At 40.0% G+C, this 20053-nt stretch overlaps 1 protein-coding gene across 1 annotated transcript in view; it reads right to left on the bottom strand.

Annotated features, from left to right (window-relative positions):
* REPS2 (RALBP1 associated Eps domain containing 2) overlaps nucleotides 1-20053 on the bottom strand; it is a 102893-nt gene that overhangs the window by 37718 nt on the left and 45122 nt on the right. Inside the window, exons 7-12 of the mRNA XM_064474855.1 lie at nucleotides 18618-18681; nucleotides 16802-16944; nucleotides 13880-13974; nucleotides 9156-9225; nucleotides 6985-7050; nucleotides 2579-2621 (exon numbers count right to left, since the gene is read on the bottom strand). Coding sequence (XP_064330925.1) covers nucleotides 2579-2621; nucleotides 6985-7050; nucleotides 9156-9225; nucleotides 13880-13974; nucleotides 16802-16944; nucleotides 18618-18681 — 481 coding nt within the window. The remainder of the gene's footprint in view (nucleotides 1-2578; nucleotides 2622-6984; nucleotides 7051-9155; nucleotides 9226-13879; nucleotides 13975-16801; nucleotides 16945-18617; nucleotides 18682-20053) is intronic.

A 20053-nucleotide genomic window follows, 5' to 3' on the forward strand; every position in this document is an offset into this window, starting at 1 on the left:
AGCAGCTGGGAGGGGACCCGGCCGGGACAGCTGACCCCAACTGACCAAAGGGATATTCCACACCATATGGCGTCATGCTCAGTATATAAAACTGGGGAAGAAGGAGGAAAGGGGGGACATTTGGAATGATGGCATTTGTCTTCCCAAGTAACCGTTACGCATGATGGAGCCCTGCTTCCGTGGAGATGGCTGGGCACCTGCCTGCCCATAGGAAGCAGTGAATGAATTCCGTGTTTTGCTTTGCTTCTGTGCGCAGCTTTTGCTTTACCTATTAAACTGTCTTTATCTCAACCCATGAGTTGCCTCACTTTTACTCTTCTGATTCTCTCCCCCGTCCCACCACGGGGGAGTGAGCGAGCGGCTGCGGGGTGCTTGGTTGCCAGCCTGGGTTAAACCACAACACACCGCTTCAGGCCTTCTTACACAACTTTAACTGCCACCAGGATAACTGTAGCAACTATTTTGAATAAAGCTGAGTAAAAAGATTTCCCCCCCCCCCCTTAGTTTCCAGAAAAATAGAATGGCTCCAAAGTGATCAACATGGGTCAAATCCATGACTCTGTACAACTTTCTAGGCCCTTCCACAATCATTTAATCCCAATGCAGTGCTTTTGCTAAGAAATTTGATTTTGCTGAATAGCGTCCAATATTTTTCAGCCGTTGTAGTTACCAGTTTTTCTGCAAGACCAAAAGCTTTGTTCAAAATCAGCACTGACAATGTGAGATGTTACACTTACTGCAAAACATTATGCGTGACAGACAAGACCAAAACCACATTCGAGTAGAACTGAAATAACTCCCACCGATGGGAAACGGATCAGTTTTTTGCCAAACAGGCTGTTAGAAAACAGCTCTTCAGCAGGACAGACATTTGGCAATGCTGATCTTATGTTTGTGATGTAAACTTTAATAAATACAGGAGTGAAAGCTGTAATTGCACCAAAATTTACGTATGACAAAAACATCTGCTGATACTGAATTTTTTGTCTTGGTAGAGTTTTTAATTCCATAGTCTTACCATATCAGACCTAACCCAACCATCCTGAATTAAATGAAAAAGCTCTGAACCAGGGTTCAGAGCTTAAGGGTTTTCACTTTTACTTTCCATATTATGCAGTGTGTATTTTACTTCATTAAAATTTTACAATCTAACAGTTTGAGATTTATTTTTTTTTTCCCCCAAAGATCGAATAAGATAGCAGTTACCAGGCAAAAATATGCCTGCTCCAGCAGCAGCACCACAGAGCCCTGTGACAGTGAATCGTCGTTTGCAGCAGGCAGACCTGGCACCTAAAACTCAGTTAAGAGTCAGCAGCTAAGAATCTTCACAGCTTAGGCTAGAAAGCTGGACTCCAGAGCTGAGAGCTGTAACAGACTCAAATCATAGCCTCTAGTGGTCAAACACACATGAAGACAGAGACCCTCCAGGTTATAGAGCCCTCCAGGCTATGCAGGACAAGTGCAGCAGCAGGTCTGAATTCAAGGATGGGCTCTTTAGTCTCAGCTTCTGCACTGAAGTAGTGACAGTCATACGTGAGGCGGTCACACACAGGACTAGTCACATTCAAGTGACTTCTCAAACTTGTTTAAGAATTTCCTATTTTATGCATTTTTACATAAAATGCATTTTACACATTTTTTGCATATTTGCAATTTATGATTCAGTAACACAGCAAGAAAATTTAAAACACTATGGAAACTAAAAAGCTTTGGCTAGCAGCAGAAAAATAGCACACAAGGCAGTTCAGCCTTCCTGGATATAGGTCCTAAGAACAGAGGATTTCAAGCTTCATTCATCATGCTTATAGCTGAAGCTCTCCTGTTAGCAGGCTTTGACAAGCTTGTAAGGAGGGATCTCCTGATTATACTCTCACTACCTAAGAAAAAGCAATGAAGCCCTCTAACTAGCACCAAATAAAAAAGTTTGGAGGTGAATGCACAATATGGCAATACACCAGAATGGTGAACAGCCAAACCCAACACGTAGTCAATTTATACACAATATTTTCTGGCACAGGTTTCCCTTTTCATCCAAACGTCCAAATACAGCAGGTGTCATTTCTAGTGCAGGACTAAGTCCGTAAGCCCTTCCATCGCACACCAACCAGCCATAGTCAAGTACACATCGCCAACGGAACGATTCACTCACCCACATCCGAGCTGAGCTACTATCGCTGTTTCTGTGGGAGTGTGCACTGTCTTCCTCCACACACAACTACTGTGCAGGTTTCAACAGCACAAAATTGCTGAGAATGTTCCCCGCAATGGGATGGTCCCCGCTGTCCCGCCACGACGCCCCTGGGGCAGGGCTGGAGGCAGTCACCACCCCAGCAAGGCAGCGGGGCTAGGACAGCAGACAAAAGTCCCAGTGCTGTATCACCAGAGATCACGGGACTCTAAGCAGTACTGATGTAGGGTCTGTAGCTTACAGATCTCTCCTGGTAAATGTCTTCTATCTGAGCTGAACTTCCAGCACAGCACCAATTAAAAAAAATTTAAAAACACTACACCAGTTCTCACACCTCGTGTCTAACACCGGAGGAACGTACATCTTCTGAAATAGAAATGAAAGCAGTACCTGGATCGTGGTCTGGCTTTAAGTGCATTAGATTCCTGAGCAGCTGAAACAGAAAAGAAAAAAAAGAACCTCTAAAACATCATATTTTAAATAAACACCTTTAGCTGAAGGATCAGCGTTCATTAAATACGTGAGTGTTGCAAATGTGGATGTGAGAGTGTGCTCATCTCACAAGAGCAATACGGACTGACTTTCATTTCTCCTTCCACTGTGTTTTTGTAGTGTGTGAATGTCCTAAGAATTCAAAAGCCCACATGTAATCAGACTTTCACCTTTAGTTTGGTTACAGGAACACAGGAAAAGCAATAGGTCTGACAGCTCCGACCTGTACTCCTGGATGGTGTTGTCACAAAGAAACATAAGGAATAGCATAAACGTTCAGCAGAAAACATCTCACTTAGTCCAGATACCTATTAGTTGCCCTGCTTCCCAAAGCACAAAGGTTTACACCCTTCCTAAATACTTGAACTCATCAGTATAAACCTACATCATCTTACCGCAGTTAAAAAAAAAATTAACACGTGAGGTTGACACTACTTTGACATTGGGAAGGAAAGATGTGTAAAGGTAAAAAGCTTTACAGGCTAAGTGTTGATCAAACATTTCTATTAAAGTAAAAATCTGTTTCTTTTATTTAGATGAATTCCAAATATCCTGCCACATGCAGGTTTTATGTGATAGGAAAACAACAGTGCTGAGTTACCTTCTCTGGGTAATTCCTCAAGGCTGTTCCTTGGCTTACAGAGTCTTTTGAGACTTTTCTGTTACTCTCCTTACTAACATCAGACAAGTTTGAGAAAACATATCTGTGTGGTTGCTTTCAAGTTCAGCCTACTGAGATATCCTCAAGGTACTACAGCAGCATCAATGATCCCAACGCACACACAAAGCGAATCCTTGTATTTTTTCCATTATTCTGCTAATCAAAGTACAACACTTAAGAGAAGCAAGTACGCTGGGGGAAAAAGAGCCATAATTGTCAGAGTTTCTAGCTTCCTTCAGATATATGCCTACTCCAAAGTCAGACATTTACCACCAGCTACTATACAGCATTACCAGAGAATACGACAGATTCTCCAAAACACAGAGCAGGAGCTACCTGTGGTAGCAGCTGGCAAATACTGACTCTATAATGGCTTGCACCATACTACTGCATAGACCCTCCGTAGGAGGCTTTAGGCTTACAGAAGACAAGCAGCAGCATATGGCACATGTATAGCCACACACTTTTTTCTTCATAAAAGAAACTGCTTTTAAGGTGATGCAGTGCTAGTTGGTGCTTTGGATGGAATAAACCCAAATGTAGCTGGCAGTGACACAAAAACACACTTATAAACCAAGTTCTAGTAGATTACTGTCACCACCAAACTGGCTCACAGTCATTCCAGATTTCTGTGCAACAAACTCTTCCTAGCAACTAAAAGGGAGAGAGGGAATTATTATTAAAATATGCAGTGGTGATAATCCTCCTCTCTCTTTCTCTCTCAAACTCCCAGAGAATACAACTTTAGAAACTGCTTCCCTACAGCCATATGACCCAATTTTTCCAATGCAGAAATTGCTGATTATTAAATTACATGCACATTTATTAAATATATGCCACTTAGAAATAGGCAGTATAAATCCTTTCCAAGCTAAGCCACATTTAAGAACCTTCAAATTTTCCTTCTTTTATGGAGACCATAATTCTGTTCATACTTCTTTTAGAAAGCCTTTCTTTTAAAAACCTGCAGGTAAAACTGACATTCAAACTCTCTGAGGACATCTTTTTGAGGTAAACAGGAAAGCACACATGGAAGAGAGAATCCTGAAATGACTACTAATAAAAAATGATAGCAATAGAATACTACTGTCAAGGATTTCCTTTTAAGCTTTTGAAAAATCAGGAAATTCAAGGCCAATATTACACAATACCCAGACTTAGCTTTACCTTTCAAAAGAAGTTTAATACAGAAAATATTATAAAGCAGGCAATTCATTATTAGGACACACAAATAGTTGTGACAGGATTTCCATGAAATGTGCAGTTATTGTGGTATGCTCAATCTGTGCGTACTCTGTATTTGAGGTGCAGGTTTATACACACAGATGACAATCATTCAAGACAATAAACTATTTATCCAGTTCATTATTTTTCCATATTTCTATTGCTAAGGATACATAAGCCTAACTTACACGAAACCGATAAAATTAAAGATGTTGAGTAAATTAATTACACTTACTATTTAAAAGTTTGGACAATTCCTGGAGTAGTACACCCTGATGAACTGAACAGCTTGGTCTGCACTAATTAAAATCATATACAATGATGAACTCTTATTTATTCATTCACACCACAGGAGAGTGTGAAGGTTCCCGTTTTGGGTGTTTAATTACTCCCATCCCCACCCCTCAATACAACTTCTTTTAAACATTCCTAAGGATGCAGGCTCAGTAACTTTTGGCTGTAGCCTGATGGCTTATACTCAGCTGGTGCCTCCTTGCTTTACAGGCTGATTATCGGGTAGAAAACTGTACCGTAAAAGGTGCAAATATGCTACACTACTAAGGAAAAAACAAAGAATTCCCCACTAGTTTAAATCACTCACACCAACTCATCTATTGCCTCTTATTGGCGGCCTAGGCAGAAACGTACAATTTAAACACTCACAAATTTGGCCCTTAATCCTTTAAATCCAACAATGATCTTGCACTTCGGAGCCTAAATAATCTGGCCAGACATTTGGAGATAATCTGGCCAGACATTGAGCATATGAAGTTTCTACTGACTTCAAATTTCTAGTCCTCCTAATGGCAAAAAAACCCTCTCCCATAATGAACCATGGCACTATCATCTTTCCTGCATTTACATGAACAGCCCAATTCAATAACCAAAGAAGGATGTACAATTTCTCCCACTTCATCCCAACTGAGTTTTCATCCTGAAGGTTAATGATTACAATGACGACCAATTCCAAAATAACCACTCAATTACTGTGGCGTATCTCTAGCCCACTGCATAGATAAACATTTTTACTTTTAACATCAATCGTATCATGCAACTTGAGAACGTGCTTGCTCAAGCCCTCATTGTGCAGGACAGCGAGGCTGAAAACCCTACAGTGACAGGAGTCATGACGATGGGGTGAAACTCGGCCGCCATCTCCCACAAACACAGCAACACTGCTGGAGGAGCACAGCAGCATCCAGATGACCTCCCTGATTTGGAGATGAAGGGCATGGGGAAAAGAGGACAGTGGCACAGGAGATGTGCCAGTGACAGTTTTTTCCCTAAGTGTACCAAAGATGGAATTGCTGAACTGAAAATAAAACTGCCTGGGGCGCTCCTGGGCAAAATGGCAGGGAAAAGAATGGAACTGAAAGTCTTGCAACCACCCTCCTCTCCCCTCAGAGAGGGAAGAGTGAGTGTGTGTGTGTGTGTTTTGAGAATAGGAGCTGAAGATAGGAAATCTGGCAGCTGCCAAGTGTTTGGGAAGAAGCCAGGAAAAAAAAGAGTTGGGAAATGAGGCATGCAGCTGTTGAGCAGCCATGAATAAATCGAGCTGTAAGACAAAACTGCTGTGACAGACATGTGGGGTCAGTTTTCTTAATCAAGGATACCTTCACAACTAAAAACATTTATGCAAAAGGAAAAGAAAGCGAGTCCAGATTTTAGCTTGACTGAGACCACAGAGGGCTTGCAAACACTCTTACCTCTCTCTAGGAAACAGATTAACAAACAGGAAGGCAAGGGAGGTCTCATGAACTGAACGCATGGGAAGTTTCTGGAGCAACTAAGCAATTTTGACATATGCCATTCCAGAAATAACATTTTCCAGTATGACAGGAACAAGGAGTGTATGTTGGAGTTGGAGAGAGAAAAATCAGGGGTGGTTTCAACAAAGAAACGCCCCCTGAATCAAAAGCTTACATCAGCACTGTAAGTACCACAAGGTCTGTGTTTCCAAAAGGCTATCTACCCTTAAACTCCTTGACAGAAAATATGAAAGCTCAGTTTTTACAAAAAAACAGGCCATTTCAGAATAGTTACTGAATACTTATTCCATACTTGAGCTTTCATCAAGCAGTACAACGTTCATGCTCTGGCATCTCATTTGTAGCACAGAAGAACAAAATTCAGTCTCCTTACAAAATGCTATGTTAAAAATGTTTCCCACACATGAAGAATGCACATACTCTAACAGCAAGGGAAAGACAGCAAGAAAACCTTTTGACAACCTGAAGTACTAATTAAGATTTATTTTGCAAGTAGTAATTATGAGGTTAAAGCTAATCTCAGTAGTAAAATAGTAGGAGAGCAAAAGGCTCTTAAAAAATTAATCAAATTACATTAATTTATGCTTACTGTGATATAAAAATATTTGATCAAAATTCTAATGGAAGTAACGCGTCAATTTTTTTCTTACCTGTTTTCACAGTCAAGTGCTGAAATTCCTTTGGTATCGTTTTGAGAGCGGTGCTTACCTTAAGAGCTTAAAAAAACAGAACAATAAAAATTACTTTAAGTATGTGCAGGTAAAATCTACAGGTATCAGCTCTGAGAAATGAGCATCTAAACCAGTATTAGTTACAATGTCTAATAATGCTAAACATACTCGAAAACAGAAGTATAGCCAAATACCCTCAGAACACCCAAGCACTCAAAAAAGTAACAACTTTTAAGAGCACAAGAGTGAAGAACAGAAAGGCCTATGCCCATATCGCCAAATAATCCCAAATTTTGAGAACTGGGGGGGCTGGTGTCCAAATCCATGGACTCCTGTTTCACAGATGTAGCGCTCTCACAGACAGAGCAGCTGGTGACGCTTGGCAGAGATGGGACTCATCTCTCCCAAGTTACAAACCTGGAAAGCCGGGGCACATGAGAGACTGGCTGCTTCAGGCAACCGAAACCTCACCAGCCTGGCCCAGGGAACCTCATATGGCACCGACAGAGCCAGGGCTAAAATTTAGGAAGTCCTGGTTGGTGTGCTTATTCCTCTTCCACTGATGCTATGCATCCTTTATTAATTACTTACTTAAGGTGTTCTTAATGCATTGTAGCATATTTTGATGTACTGTAATACACAGTATTATAAATGACCACTTGGAATGAAGTGTCTCATCTCCATCTGCCTTTATCAAATAAAACATGTGGGAAAAGTCTGGTTCTCATGATCCAGTTCTATTAACATTATCTTTTACATTTAACTATACTATAATCTGACGGAGCGGAGCTAATTTACTTGTATAGTTTTGAAAATGCAGGGAAATTTGCTTCTATACTGCTGAACTACAGGTTCTTTACTATGGGGAGATCTCCTCAGTCAAGAGAATGATCTGCTCTTTCATTAGTCAGAATAGCAATAAATGGCAGAACAAAAGCATTTGTTCTTCGGCTGAAAGGGCAGGCTCCATGTCATAAATACAGCAAATCTTCAGCCCCGAAGGACTGCATGTGCCAAAGCAGCTTCCCATCAGACTTAACACGTCAGCTACCAAGAGCAAAGCACAATTTTTCCACCTACACAGGGAAGGAAAAAAAAAAAGATTCCCCAAGTAAAAAGTAAATCTGCCCTAGACATACGAAAGCAATAGCCTTCAAGGTTCAAGTCCTGCTCTTGTCCATTACAAATTTTACAACACAACAAACCTCGTCAACAAAACATTAACTTCTTGGAATATGCTGACTTGTCAAAATGTTTTACAGATATCTGACAACCTTTCTTTGAACCAGGGACACTGGGAATCTGCCAAACTTGGTCACGCCTGAGTGAGGAAGGTGATTCAGGAATGTGGACTACCTGGTCTCATAGCTCTGATGCAACCTCAGCATATGGACAGCTGGGAGGTCCAGATGTATCTTTTTTTTCTGTATACTATACGTTAGTATAGTCCACAGCTCTGAGAATAAGGCAAGAACACACCCATGACTGTTTTATTTCCAGAGCTGAGGGACAAGGACAGCAAGCATGAACCTGAAAGGTCAGGGAAAGCATCAGGTGTGATGATCCAGTGCCAATTCTGGAAGCCCTAACTTCCAAGTGGAAAAAGAAAGATCACTTCAGTTTCACATGGCTTACTGCCAATGAATTTCAAATGAAATAAATGAATTATTTTCAATCCAGTTTGTCCAAAATTTTTGTTCTTCAAGAAAATATAGGGACTTTTTTTTTTAATAGAAATGAACACTCATTTTGAAGTGTTGCTATTTCCTGCAAAAAGGGAAATCCAAAATTTGGACCAACGTAGTCTTTACTCTTACAAAATTCTTGACAACAACAATTACACCTTTGTTAAAATAAGTGCAACGTTAATTGCCTTAGGACTACATGTATTTTAGAAGGTGCATTTCATATTATTCACACATGATAGAACTAATTCTGAAGCAAACTCATCCATTTATTTCTCTTCAACTCAGCTGCTGCCAACAATTTAAAAGCAATGTCTTACTTTTGAATCTATAGCAACACATAGCCAGCTTAGAAAGTAAAAATACCATTGCTTCTGTCAGCGCATATATGGAATTATTAACAACACACAGAACTTAACCCATAACAGGGGCAGGGAGAAGGGGGAGAGTAATTTATTTGAATACCTTGTTTGTCACCTTTCTTTGCATCTTGTAACAGGGCCGAGTTATCAGGTACGTCTTCAGCTGATGCCTTCTTAAAGAAAGATGTATTTATTACACTGATTGGCATAGCACCCACATTTCCACAGTCAAATATTTAAGACTACAGACCAACACAAATAAAGGTGATATTTTCTCTTGCACCATGATTTGCTTTGTAAAATGAAGCAAAGAGGACCTTCAGAAAGACAACTATAACTCTGCTCTTCAAGGCACAGCAGTTTGAGAAGCACTTCAACAATGACTCACAAGGAACTAAGGACTGTATGTAAGGAGAGACTTCTCACAACAGAGCAATGTCATTCTGTGTTTTCTTTTTGGGTGTAATATCTGTGTCAGGGTTGAGAAAACCTCCTCCAGCCCCTTCACAAGAGTCAGTCTCCATCACAACAGCCTCTCTAGCCAAACCTCAAGCCCTACTGCAGAGCCCAGTAGTTCTGCATCTAAAGTCTTTCAGCTGAGGTGGCTGATCCTTGGACTACTCTTTACTTTTAACATGCAGTCATTGAGATGGGAAAAATAAATTTCAGCAGCATGTCTGCTGGAGGAACATTCAGGCCTCTGATGGGAAAACAAGGGAATTCTCCCCAGTCTTATTCCTTAACTTTTCTTTATTTCAGCAGCAACTTAAAATACAGGCATTTGTTTCACTTGTAACTTCTGCTGCATAGCTCACAAGAAGGAACCAGGAACAAATTCTGCTACCTTTATCTAGAAGAACAAGGACATACTCTGCAGCCAAAACAACAATAAAGCAAATGTCAGTAACCCCAAGCTTCCCTAAATATTAAGTGATGCTGTTTTTTTCCCCAGGGAGCATGGAAGAGGTTATAATCTGTTGGGCCTCAAAAAAAAAAACCTCAAACATAGATTTTTGCAGACATAAAAAAAGCAAACAAAATCTCAAGTCAGTAAGTCAAGAAGGCCAAGTCCAGCATAGAGGGCAATGAGATCAATTTTATAAAGTTGCACATGGGATTCCCTAGTGCTTCTGAGGAAGCAACATAGCAAAAACACGCTTGAGGATCTGAAAATGTTTGAACAAAACACTTCACATCCCTAGCTAGCCCTGACACTCTAAAGAGCATCAGACTAAAGACCTAATTCAGTGCATGCTTGAATCTACGGAATGACTCTCACCAATGTCAATGAACTGTGAGCATGACATTCCTGAGGGAGTTTAAAGAACCCCCAGCCAGCCATTTTATGCATATAGTGTGAAATCTTGGGTCTTATCTTTAAGATTTTGGCAGCAAGAAACCATGTTGAAAAGAGCCAAAGGAATAGAGAAGGAAAAAAAAAAAAGATACCAGAACCAGAGAGGGAGACAAAAACTTGAGGAAAAAGAATGGGAAGACAAAACCTCCTCAGTTTACAAAAAGCAGTCACCCTTACCATTCTCAAGCATAACATTAGCTGTCTTTGTGTGTCCTGTAAGTTTAACAAAGCCTAGCATTCAGGTGACCTGACTCCCACCATTATCTTCTTCATGGATCTATTCAAGAACTGTTTCTATTGTATTGCAGTACTGTAGTTCAGCAGTCACAGTAAAAATGGTCTTCTGAAATTAAATTAAACAGCCTGAATGGATGATAGGTGGAAAGAGACAAAGACATGGAGATAATGCATAACTGGTTGCATTGGTAATATAATATTTTTTATGCAGTGATCAACTATCTAAACTATATTTCCTCAAGTAGCCAAGCTACAAATTAAATTGTAACAGTGAATTACAGCACTTCCCACAGAGATGGATGAATGGGAGATGAATTACTGACCTTCCAAATGATGCTCATTCAGTGAATTAATTCTGAACATAAAAACCTCATTGAACAAAAAAAAAATCAAGTCAAAATCATTCCCAAATAGGTTTGAGAAGAGATTTTGTAGTCCATTAATCTTGGATAACAAAGGACGAAAATAACAAGGCTCTGAAACAAACTAATTGAGAGCTTTGCCCTACACGTCTAGGGCCTGGACAGAAATGGAGCAAAACCAGTCAAATAATTGTGACATAGGTAACACTGTGCTTTGCCAGCAGGCAATCATGCTACAGATTCTTTGTTTTCAACCTAGCCATTAAAAAAACCAATGATTTTGCAGAACATCCTGCTACCTTGCAGAACCTAGGAACAGAGGAGAAGATCCAGCTGTCCCTTCAAGAACATTATCTGACTACAAAGGTAGCACAGTAACCTGCAATGTATTGGCAGTTATGGTGAGAAAGTCTCAAGGAGAAGAGTGCAGAGATAAGGCAGAAGAGGTCTGAAAGCTTAGCTGCTTAAAATCAAATTAAACATAAGATGGGGGACTTATTGCTTCAGTTTTTTACATTTTGTGCTGTATACCCTCTACAGCTATTTAATTTTTACTATAATATTGCTACTATCATCTCCATTGCAGCAGAACAATCTAAAAAGCAAAAAAGAAACCAAATTAATTGCTTAGGAAATCATCTCCTCCTAGATTTATCCTTACTCTGCACATACATTCAAGATCCACAAACAAGAAGAGCCTAAAAAGCCAGACATTTAATAAGATTATAAAATTGTATTGGTTAGGTTACTGAAACTACGTTTTATTTCAAAGAAACACAAGATGACTCTGAAAGCAAGATTTCTGAGCTTTCTGAAATATATAAAAGACGCTGTAATCTCACAGTCCCAAAGCCTGCGCTACTGAGGAGCAAACTTCCTCACAACTCTGCAATAGCCAAAGACCACTTTGCATATCTGGGTTATCATTTGCGAAGCCAGAGAGATACTGAAATAGATCCTGAAGTCAAGAAATTACATAAACTGAAGGTTTTTAATTACGTGTATAAAAGATACTCAACTATATATTTATTTATATTTAATTATAATTTAATTATACATCTCTATCTTTTTAATATATGCATGTGTATTTGTATATGGATATGAAAATGCAAGTGAGAGAGAGAAGCTGACACTCAGGGGTCTTGCCTACTGACAAAAAAGCATCCCAACAGGGATGTGACAGTTTTTAAGCAGAAGACAAATAATTCTCTCTAAAAACAAATATCTTGAGCTGATACAGTGAGTTAACTCAAATACTCAGTTGACTCTTACTGCAGCCTGGAAATGGAATTACGTATATGTACATACACACGCTGACATCAGCAAATGAGCTTTCAATGCAAATCGCCTTCAATTTTGGCTCTTATATAAAATGGAAACCGATATGCATCGATGCTAATGTGGCACACTCTCAAGGGACTGTTGAGCTTTGCCAGAAGACTGCACAGTGAAGAAGCACTAGCCCCCTGCAAGGGGCAAGGCTGTTCTGCTACAGTAAAGGACCTGCTTACGCTACCAACATACCAGCAGGAACAACAGCACTGCTCTGAAAACCCAGTATGACTGCTGTACTTTGGCCAAGGTGCTGCACAAAGGAATATCACCCAGGAAGACTGCATATATTTTAATAGAAGATAAACTGGATGCTCAAAGCATTGGCTGCAGCATTGCCTGAAGTGAACATTGTGCTCTGTAGCAGCTTAGGAAAGTCTGTTTGGTGGTACCGATACCAAGCTGAATTTGATGAGGGAACAGCTGGGTTTTGAGCCAGAAACTCCCCAGAGCAAAGCACAGGGAGGAAGTAACTGCAGAACAGCATTGCAGAGCTGGTATGACATACCATTACTTTTTAACTTGGAAGCAGAATCTGAAGGGTCCGTTCTTGCAGCCAGTCTGCCATTTGATTCACTACCTTAAATACTAAACCCTTAAATCCCACATCATGTATGTTCACAGTTGCAACACCCAGGCACAACTCAGTGGCCATGGTTAGTTTCAGCTTTACAGAACCTTTAAAGTTCTGTTTTTAACCACAGTGATAAACTTCTCCTTAGTTTAGTTTTCCTTGCAACAGTCTTCCATTACATGGCTGGTATCTGCTGTGATACTGGTACAATGGATCTCTATTCTTCCCTCAAAACACTCTTCCTGGCTCCTTACAATTACTACCTAGACCCTTAGATGGTAGTTCCTTGGCCTACAAGAAGGCTGGGCATTAAAATGTAGGCTGAATCACTTAGAACAGGACTATGCATGTCCATACTATACAAAATCAGTCTCCAAAGAAGCAGAGTACAAAGAATCAGGACAAGCCAAGACATTTTTCTTATCATCATCAAAACTTGGGGTGCAAGTGCGGAAATGAGTGTTTCTTCCAGTTACAGTGCTCCAAGAGCTACACAGTCAGGAGTGCCTGACTAGAACAAGGTCTGCACCCACAGCCTGCCATTTTTGACCAATTCAGATTCAGGAGAGACTTCACCTGAGCACTGCCCTTGTGCTACACCACCCCTCCTGCAGCATGGGCTCTGCCCCTCATTGCTGGCTCCCAGCGGCCAGGAGGGCCAAACGCAGCCCCATGGGACACGAACAGCTAAGGTGTATTTCTCTGCAGACTCCAAAAAAATCACACAAGGCTGGAGTCCCTCGATGGCTACTGTGAACTCTTATTTGGCAATATCTTCTGAAAAACCCTTTCCACACGCTGAATGAATTGCTGAAGAGGGGGCTGAGATGGCTTAATGGTACACTTAGAGACTCCTGAAGCCCTCTCAAAGACTAAGTTCTGCTGCTACACATACCACAGTCATTGTGAAGCCGGGCTATTCCTCTGCACTCTGCAAAGTAACTATCCTGCTTATGGCTTCTTACCTCTGTCCGACCAAAGTCCCGAGTCTGCTGACCACTTGGCAATGACTCAGAATAAGAATCAAACAGAGCGCAGTCACGCATGGGCTTCAAAGAAGCTGCAGGGGGAGGAAAAAAAAAGGGGAAAAGAGAGAGAGATGCCAAGTCTTTGGTTAACACACAGTTCTTTAAAAACTGTTCCAGCATCATTTTGCCCTTCATTTCTACATATCAGAACTGATTTACAAGCCACAGATGACAAACACCATGAAGAAAATCTTTGTCTTATATTTTGAATAATTCAGTGTCACGCAATGGATAACGTGTTAGTTTCTGTTCTAGAAATAATTGTGAAACTTGGGAGAAGTGATTTTTAGAAAACATTAACTGCCAAACAACAACCATTTATTTATATTTTTCCTCCTCAGTCCAGTATCACCTCAGTCGGCCTTACAGTTTATACCATGCTGTCTTAGGAATGTTAAAGGTACTTACCAAACCTTCAACTCCAATTTTTGACATTTTCAATACTGAAGAGTACGGTGGAATCTACATTATACACTAAAATTGAAGGCCAGCAAAAAGCAAGGACACTAAACACATTAAATGCTGCAGTATATACCACCTTTAACCAAACAGCATTGAAAGCGGGGGTGGGGGCTCTAACTTCTCACAGGAATATTCACAAGAACCTCATTTCTATTCCACAAGCTCAGGTCCTTCTGCTGATCTCACTCTGGGATTAGTTCCTCTGAGACAAATCTGTCTTAAAAGCTGGAAAACAGCTTTTCTTTAAGATCAATATATTGAAAGGCAGAATAATCAGTTCTCACATCAAATTTCTAGTCTCTGACTAGTATCTAGTTTATCTGAGTAAATTAAGCTCCTGCAAATCTGTCTTAATTTACAATAGAGGGTTACATACAGGGCAAATAGATTTACAGATTCTGTAAATTAGTTTTAATAAAACCTTTCAGAAAAGAAGGTGATGGGTCAAACTGTCAATGGACCTGTGGCAAGATAGCATTTGGCCCTGTGCTTGTAGTTTATAGAACAAGCATAAAACTAGCAAGATTAATTCATTCTTAAATGCTGTTTTACACTCCAAGCCACTTTATTTGAAGCTTTAACACTCTTATATGCAAATATTTCACTTGAACCAAATTCTGCCTCATTCCAAAACCAATAAAACAACCTATTGAAAAGCAGTTTCCAGTAATCTTCATCAGGTTCCTAAGCCAAAAAAAAAAAAAAAAACAAACCCAAACCAAAACCCAGAAAAATAAGTCTCACAAAAATCAGATTATGAAAACATGAAAACAGAAAATTTCTCTTGAAAATTTCTTTTGGCATTTTAGGTAAGTGTATGAGGTGCTTGCTTACTGATGCTTTCATTCCAGAAGTTGATACAACCAGGTCTCTACACTTTCTTGTGATTCACAGCATTAGTGTGTTCAGATGTTCTGCTTTTTACTAACAAAATTTTTTCAAAAGACAGATTTCTGAATCCTGACTGGGCAGCAGAACAAGCACGAGATATTTTCAGACTCTCAGACTAACCAGATTTACCATATTACCTGAGTTATTTAGAGTCCCCACAACAAACAGTTAGTCCTTTCACCTCTTCCACGTAGATCAGCTTGAAATGCTTGACTGCATGCAACACCACGAAACAATCATCATCTATGAAAATGGTAAAGATCCCAGTGCTGAAAGGGACACATCTGGGAACAAGAGGACTCCCAGGGAACAACCACAGCTTACCATGCTCTTCATCCCGTTGACATAATGATCCACTACTACTAGAGATAGTTATTTCCATTGAAGTTTTCCTAAAAAAGCTTTCTGTGAAGGCATACCAACAAGAACCTGTATGGAGGAGCTTACAAGCTAATTTATGATGAGAACAGGCATGAGAGTAGTGAGCAAAGTTGTGGTCCTGGAGGGAAAACGGTAGCTGTAATTGTGACAAGGGAATGTAATTAGAGACACTGAAAGTGATGAATACTTGGAGGTGCAGGTTTTACAGGAGCTTCTCCTCTTGGATATGAAGATAGTGGATTATAAGGAACATGGCTCCACCAGAAATTATTTCAAAAATCTGATACAGGGTGAACATTTAACTTCCCTAACTACAGCTTGATTTGCTCTTTTCCTGACTTTTAATATATTCAGTGTCATCAAATTTAATGGAGATTTTATTAGGTCTTAAATATTATCCCTTAGCACTATAATTATCATCTGTGATTAATCCTCCTTGCCCTAGAAAGACATGCACAATTTTTAGATGGAACAGTACATATTTCAATGTTCATTTATAATTACAAGAGACATAACTGAAGAGAACAAATGAAAGGGCAGGTCTCTCACTGTACACTGTTACTGAGGCTTTTTTTTATTAATTTATCCTTGTGCTACAAACTGTTGTAATCCCCCCATCATTACTGCAAATTACTTAAAGAATCTGTGGATTACATAAAATGAATTACAAAAAAAATTCAACCTTTGATACAACCAGTAACTGCATCTAACAAAATATATTAGAATAAGAAGTTCTAAAGCAGTCCAGTGTCGTTTTCAACACATCTTCAAGAGAGAGGTACATAAGGGAAAACCATTAAAAGAGTTAAAAAGCCATGTAAATCTTGTTAGATTATATTTGCTACAGATAATCACCTGCCACTTTAGCTGCAATGACACCTGAAGCGCACTGGAGCAAGGAAGCGCACATTAAGGAGCAGGTAACTACGTTTTCCATCGCTGCTTTGTGCTTTTATACGTTCCTTCAGCAATCGCCTCGTAAGCACAACCGAAAATGCATGTGTTAAAAAGCAACCAGAGAGCCATTATGCAGCCCACCTACACGGTGGAAAACAAAACCTGTCTCTCACGTACGTTGGGTTCCTGAGACGGCCCCAGAGAGACAACTTGCTGCAGGGACATTACCTGCTTGAAGGTACTCAGGCAGCAGCGTCTCCGGCAGCGTCTCTGGCAGCTGGTAACCATTCTTCCTCGCAACCACAAGGTGGAAAGCGGCACAAAACTCCGGGAGTGTCAGCGCCCCATCGCAATCCACATCGCTCAGCTCCCTGCGGGTACAATGGCACACGTTTTCCAGGCCATTACCTCAGGGAAACATACATGTGCCATCACAGAGGGACAGAAATGCAACTTTGAGAAGGAATATTCTAATACTAGACAAGCACCTCTGTCATTTGCACTTGATCCTAACTTGTACATTTGTGTCGGGGAAAATGAAGCAAACCAGTTTTCTAATACTGACTTGTTGCTTTTTTCTTTTTTTAATAAGGTACTTTTTTGTTATGCATCATACCAAACAATATAACGGTATGCATATATTTAACATGAAATACATATCTTGTACTTCCAAGGGTGAAATTAACTTTTAGCTAGTTTTGGCTAATTCATGCAGGATCTTGAACAGTGCAAGCAGAAGTTAAAAGTGGACTTCAGCAAAGGGTTACTACTTAGCACTAGTGACTAGCCTCAAGAAAAGAGCTAAAGAAATGCTTTTGACAAGTTTTAATGTTATTGTTAAGTGCTCACTAAAGCTGTTCTGCCTTTAATTCTAGGATGCTTCTCAATCAATAAAAATGGACTTCAGAAATTCAAGAATTCAAATTTATAAATTAACTCTTTGCAAGAAATAAATATTTTATCATTAGTATGTGGACTAAAATAAACTAACACATAACTTCCTACTCTTTGAAAGTAATGAGCATTTTTCAAACTGTTGAGGTTAGAGTAACAAAGACTGAAACATCCCGTGTGTTTAATACAGTGACACAGCCTGATAAAACACACCATCACAAAATTATAATTATCTCCTAGAAAGGAATACTTTCCTTTAAATTTTGCACAGAGGACAACTTGTGGCAGCAACTGAAAAAAAGTGTTTTGTTAACACATTGGGTTAACCCATTCTTCTTAAATAGTCTTAAATTCTAGTATTTACTTTCCCCAACACAATGTTTCTTCAGTTGTTTTTATTTTCACAACTGACAATCTGCTTTGAAAAGGTTCCAGGCATATTCTTTGACCCCGACAGATGTGTAGGCTCTTGCAAGCTTTTCTTCTCATCTCTCTTCATAAAAGCATACATAAAAGTTAAACTTCTATCAGCATTTTTGATCAACATTTAAAACTGTTTGTTCTGCCTATCTGAGATGCAAGGATGACACTGAATTACAAAGCACCATGTTGTTTATGAAAATATAATAGATTCCTTGTCAAATTTTATCAGGTACAGTTCCATCTGCAATCGTTCCTAAATAAGCTCATGAAAAGTAAAATGTGCTGGTTCATTAGAAAAGCACTGATGAATTATGTAGTTGTACTTACCAAAAATTAGGCATTAATCAGGCCTCCTCTGACAAAACACAGCCAGAAACAAAAAACCAACAGAACATCTAAAACATTCCAGAGGTACTACTTCTCTGTGTTGTTTCATGAAGAACATCAGTTCGTTGAGCTAATGATGCTGCTTACGATATACTTAAGAACAGCTCTCGGTTATGTCACTGTTCAAACCTTCCCATCCCTGCTGAGCAGGCGAACATCTCTCCAGAAAACAAGCATGTCAGGAAGCTCAATGAGCACCCTGCTGCTTCGGCCTGGAAGTGATTCTGGTGATAAGAGCAATTATAACTGAAGACACTTTTCAAAATTTAACAAGAACTCTTGAATTAAGCATCTTTTAAAAAAACAGGATACGCAACCCCAACACTATTACAGTACTTACCAGATGTGAGAAAGCTCTGGGATGGGCAGCTTTGATTTTGTGAAGAAATTCTTTGCCACGGAACCTGTTGGGAGACCATGCCTTAATTAGCCATTGGAAATAAATTCTCAAATTACTTACCTTTGCCCGGGGCTGCTGTACCAGAAGCAGCTGGTTACTTTATGTCCGAGAGATGCTCAGATTAACTGGATGCTAATAGAGCTGCTGGACCATTTGTTGCTTGGTGAATAAGTGAGAGAGAAAGCCAGACAGAGCTGTTGACCTCATTTCCCCATTCCCTCCATATGGGAAAAATAAACGGAAAACATACTTCAGTACTAGTGATTCTAACCAGCATAATTAGTATGTCACCAATGACAAACTAACACACACAAACAGCTCTGCTTCACCCAGAAGCCATGTATGTGGCCGTACAGTGCTGTAGTGTCTGCACTGCTCTCCCACGATCCGGCTGCAACCATGACTTCTCCCTGCAGTGGCTCAAATGTTAAGAAAAAAAAAGAAAAAACCCAGGGGATCCACATAGCGCATAGCTACGTCTTGCTGCAGGCATCCTCACTCACCCTGCCACAACAGCCGTTCTCATTCTTCTCCTAGCTAATAAATCCATTATTTCACCATCCCATCCGCACAGGCTACAGAGGTAGCACAAGATCCCTGTAACCTCCAAGCCCTTCCTGGATAGGGGCTTACAAAACGTAAGGCAAATGTAACGCAGACGCTTCTAAGGTGTCTGCTACTCTTCCCTTTGTGCATTCAGGTCGGATCACCCACTGCAGGGCATAAGAAAAGCTGTAACTGGGGCAGGTCCAAGACTCACCTAGCACAGCATGCTCTCTCCAACACCGGATACCAAGGGAGGACTGTGTGACCATGACAAAGCCACGTGATAATAATGTAGCTCCAGAATATCCCCCAACCTCTGACCACCTGCGATTCAGGAACTTTCTCAACCAGGGGTAGCACTTAAACATTCAATAACTTCTGACAGATCTTTCAATCACAGGTTTCTCAAATAACTTCTTAAACCTGGACAAACCTCTAGCATCTGTAGCACTCTGCAGCAAGGAATTTTACAGCTTAATTATTTTAGGATGCCAGGGAAGCTCAGATTTATCATTTATAAATAGTAATTTTGGATGTGCAAGGACTGCCTGAGACTCTTGCTCAACATAAAGGAAAACACACAGCTACCTGAGAGGCTGTATATGCATATATACATACATACATAGTAACAGACATATATACATCTGTGAGGAAACACCATGTTGTTGTACCACCATTTTCTCTTTCAAGCAAATTATATTAAGGGAACTTAACTGAGGCAAAGGACTCACTTTCAAATTTACAAAGAACTGGTTAAGCATTAATTTTTCAGTAGCAGGTAATTTAAACTTTTGGCTGGATCAGAGCCTCCTGAACCCCAATAACAGAGC

The sequence above is a fragment of the Phalacrocorax carbo genome, chromosome 1, assembly GCF_963921805.1.
Source record: "Phalacrocorax carbo chromosome 1, bPhaCar2.1, whole genome shotgun sequence".
Taxonomy (NCBI): domain Eukaryota; kingdom Metazoa; phylum Chordata; class Aves; order Suliformes; family Phalacrocoracidae; genus Phalacrocorax; species Phalacrocorax carbo.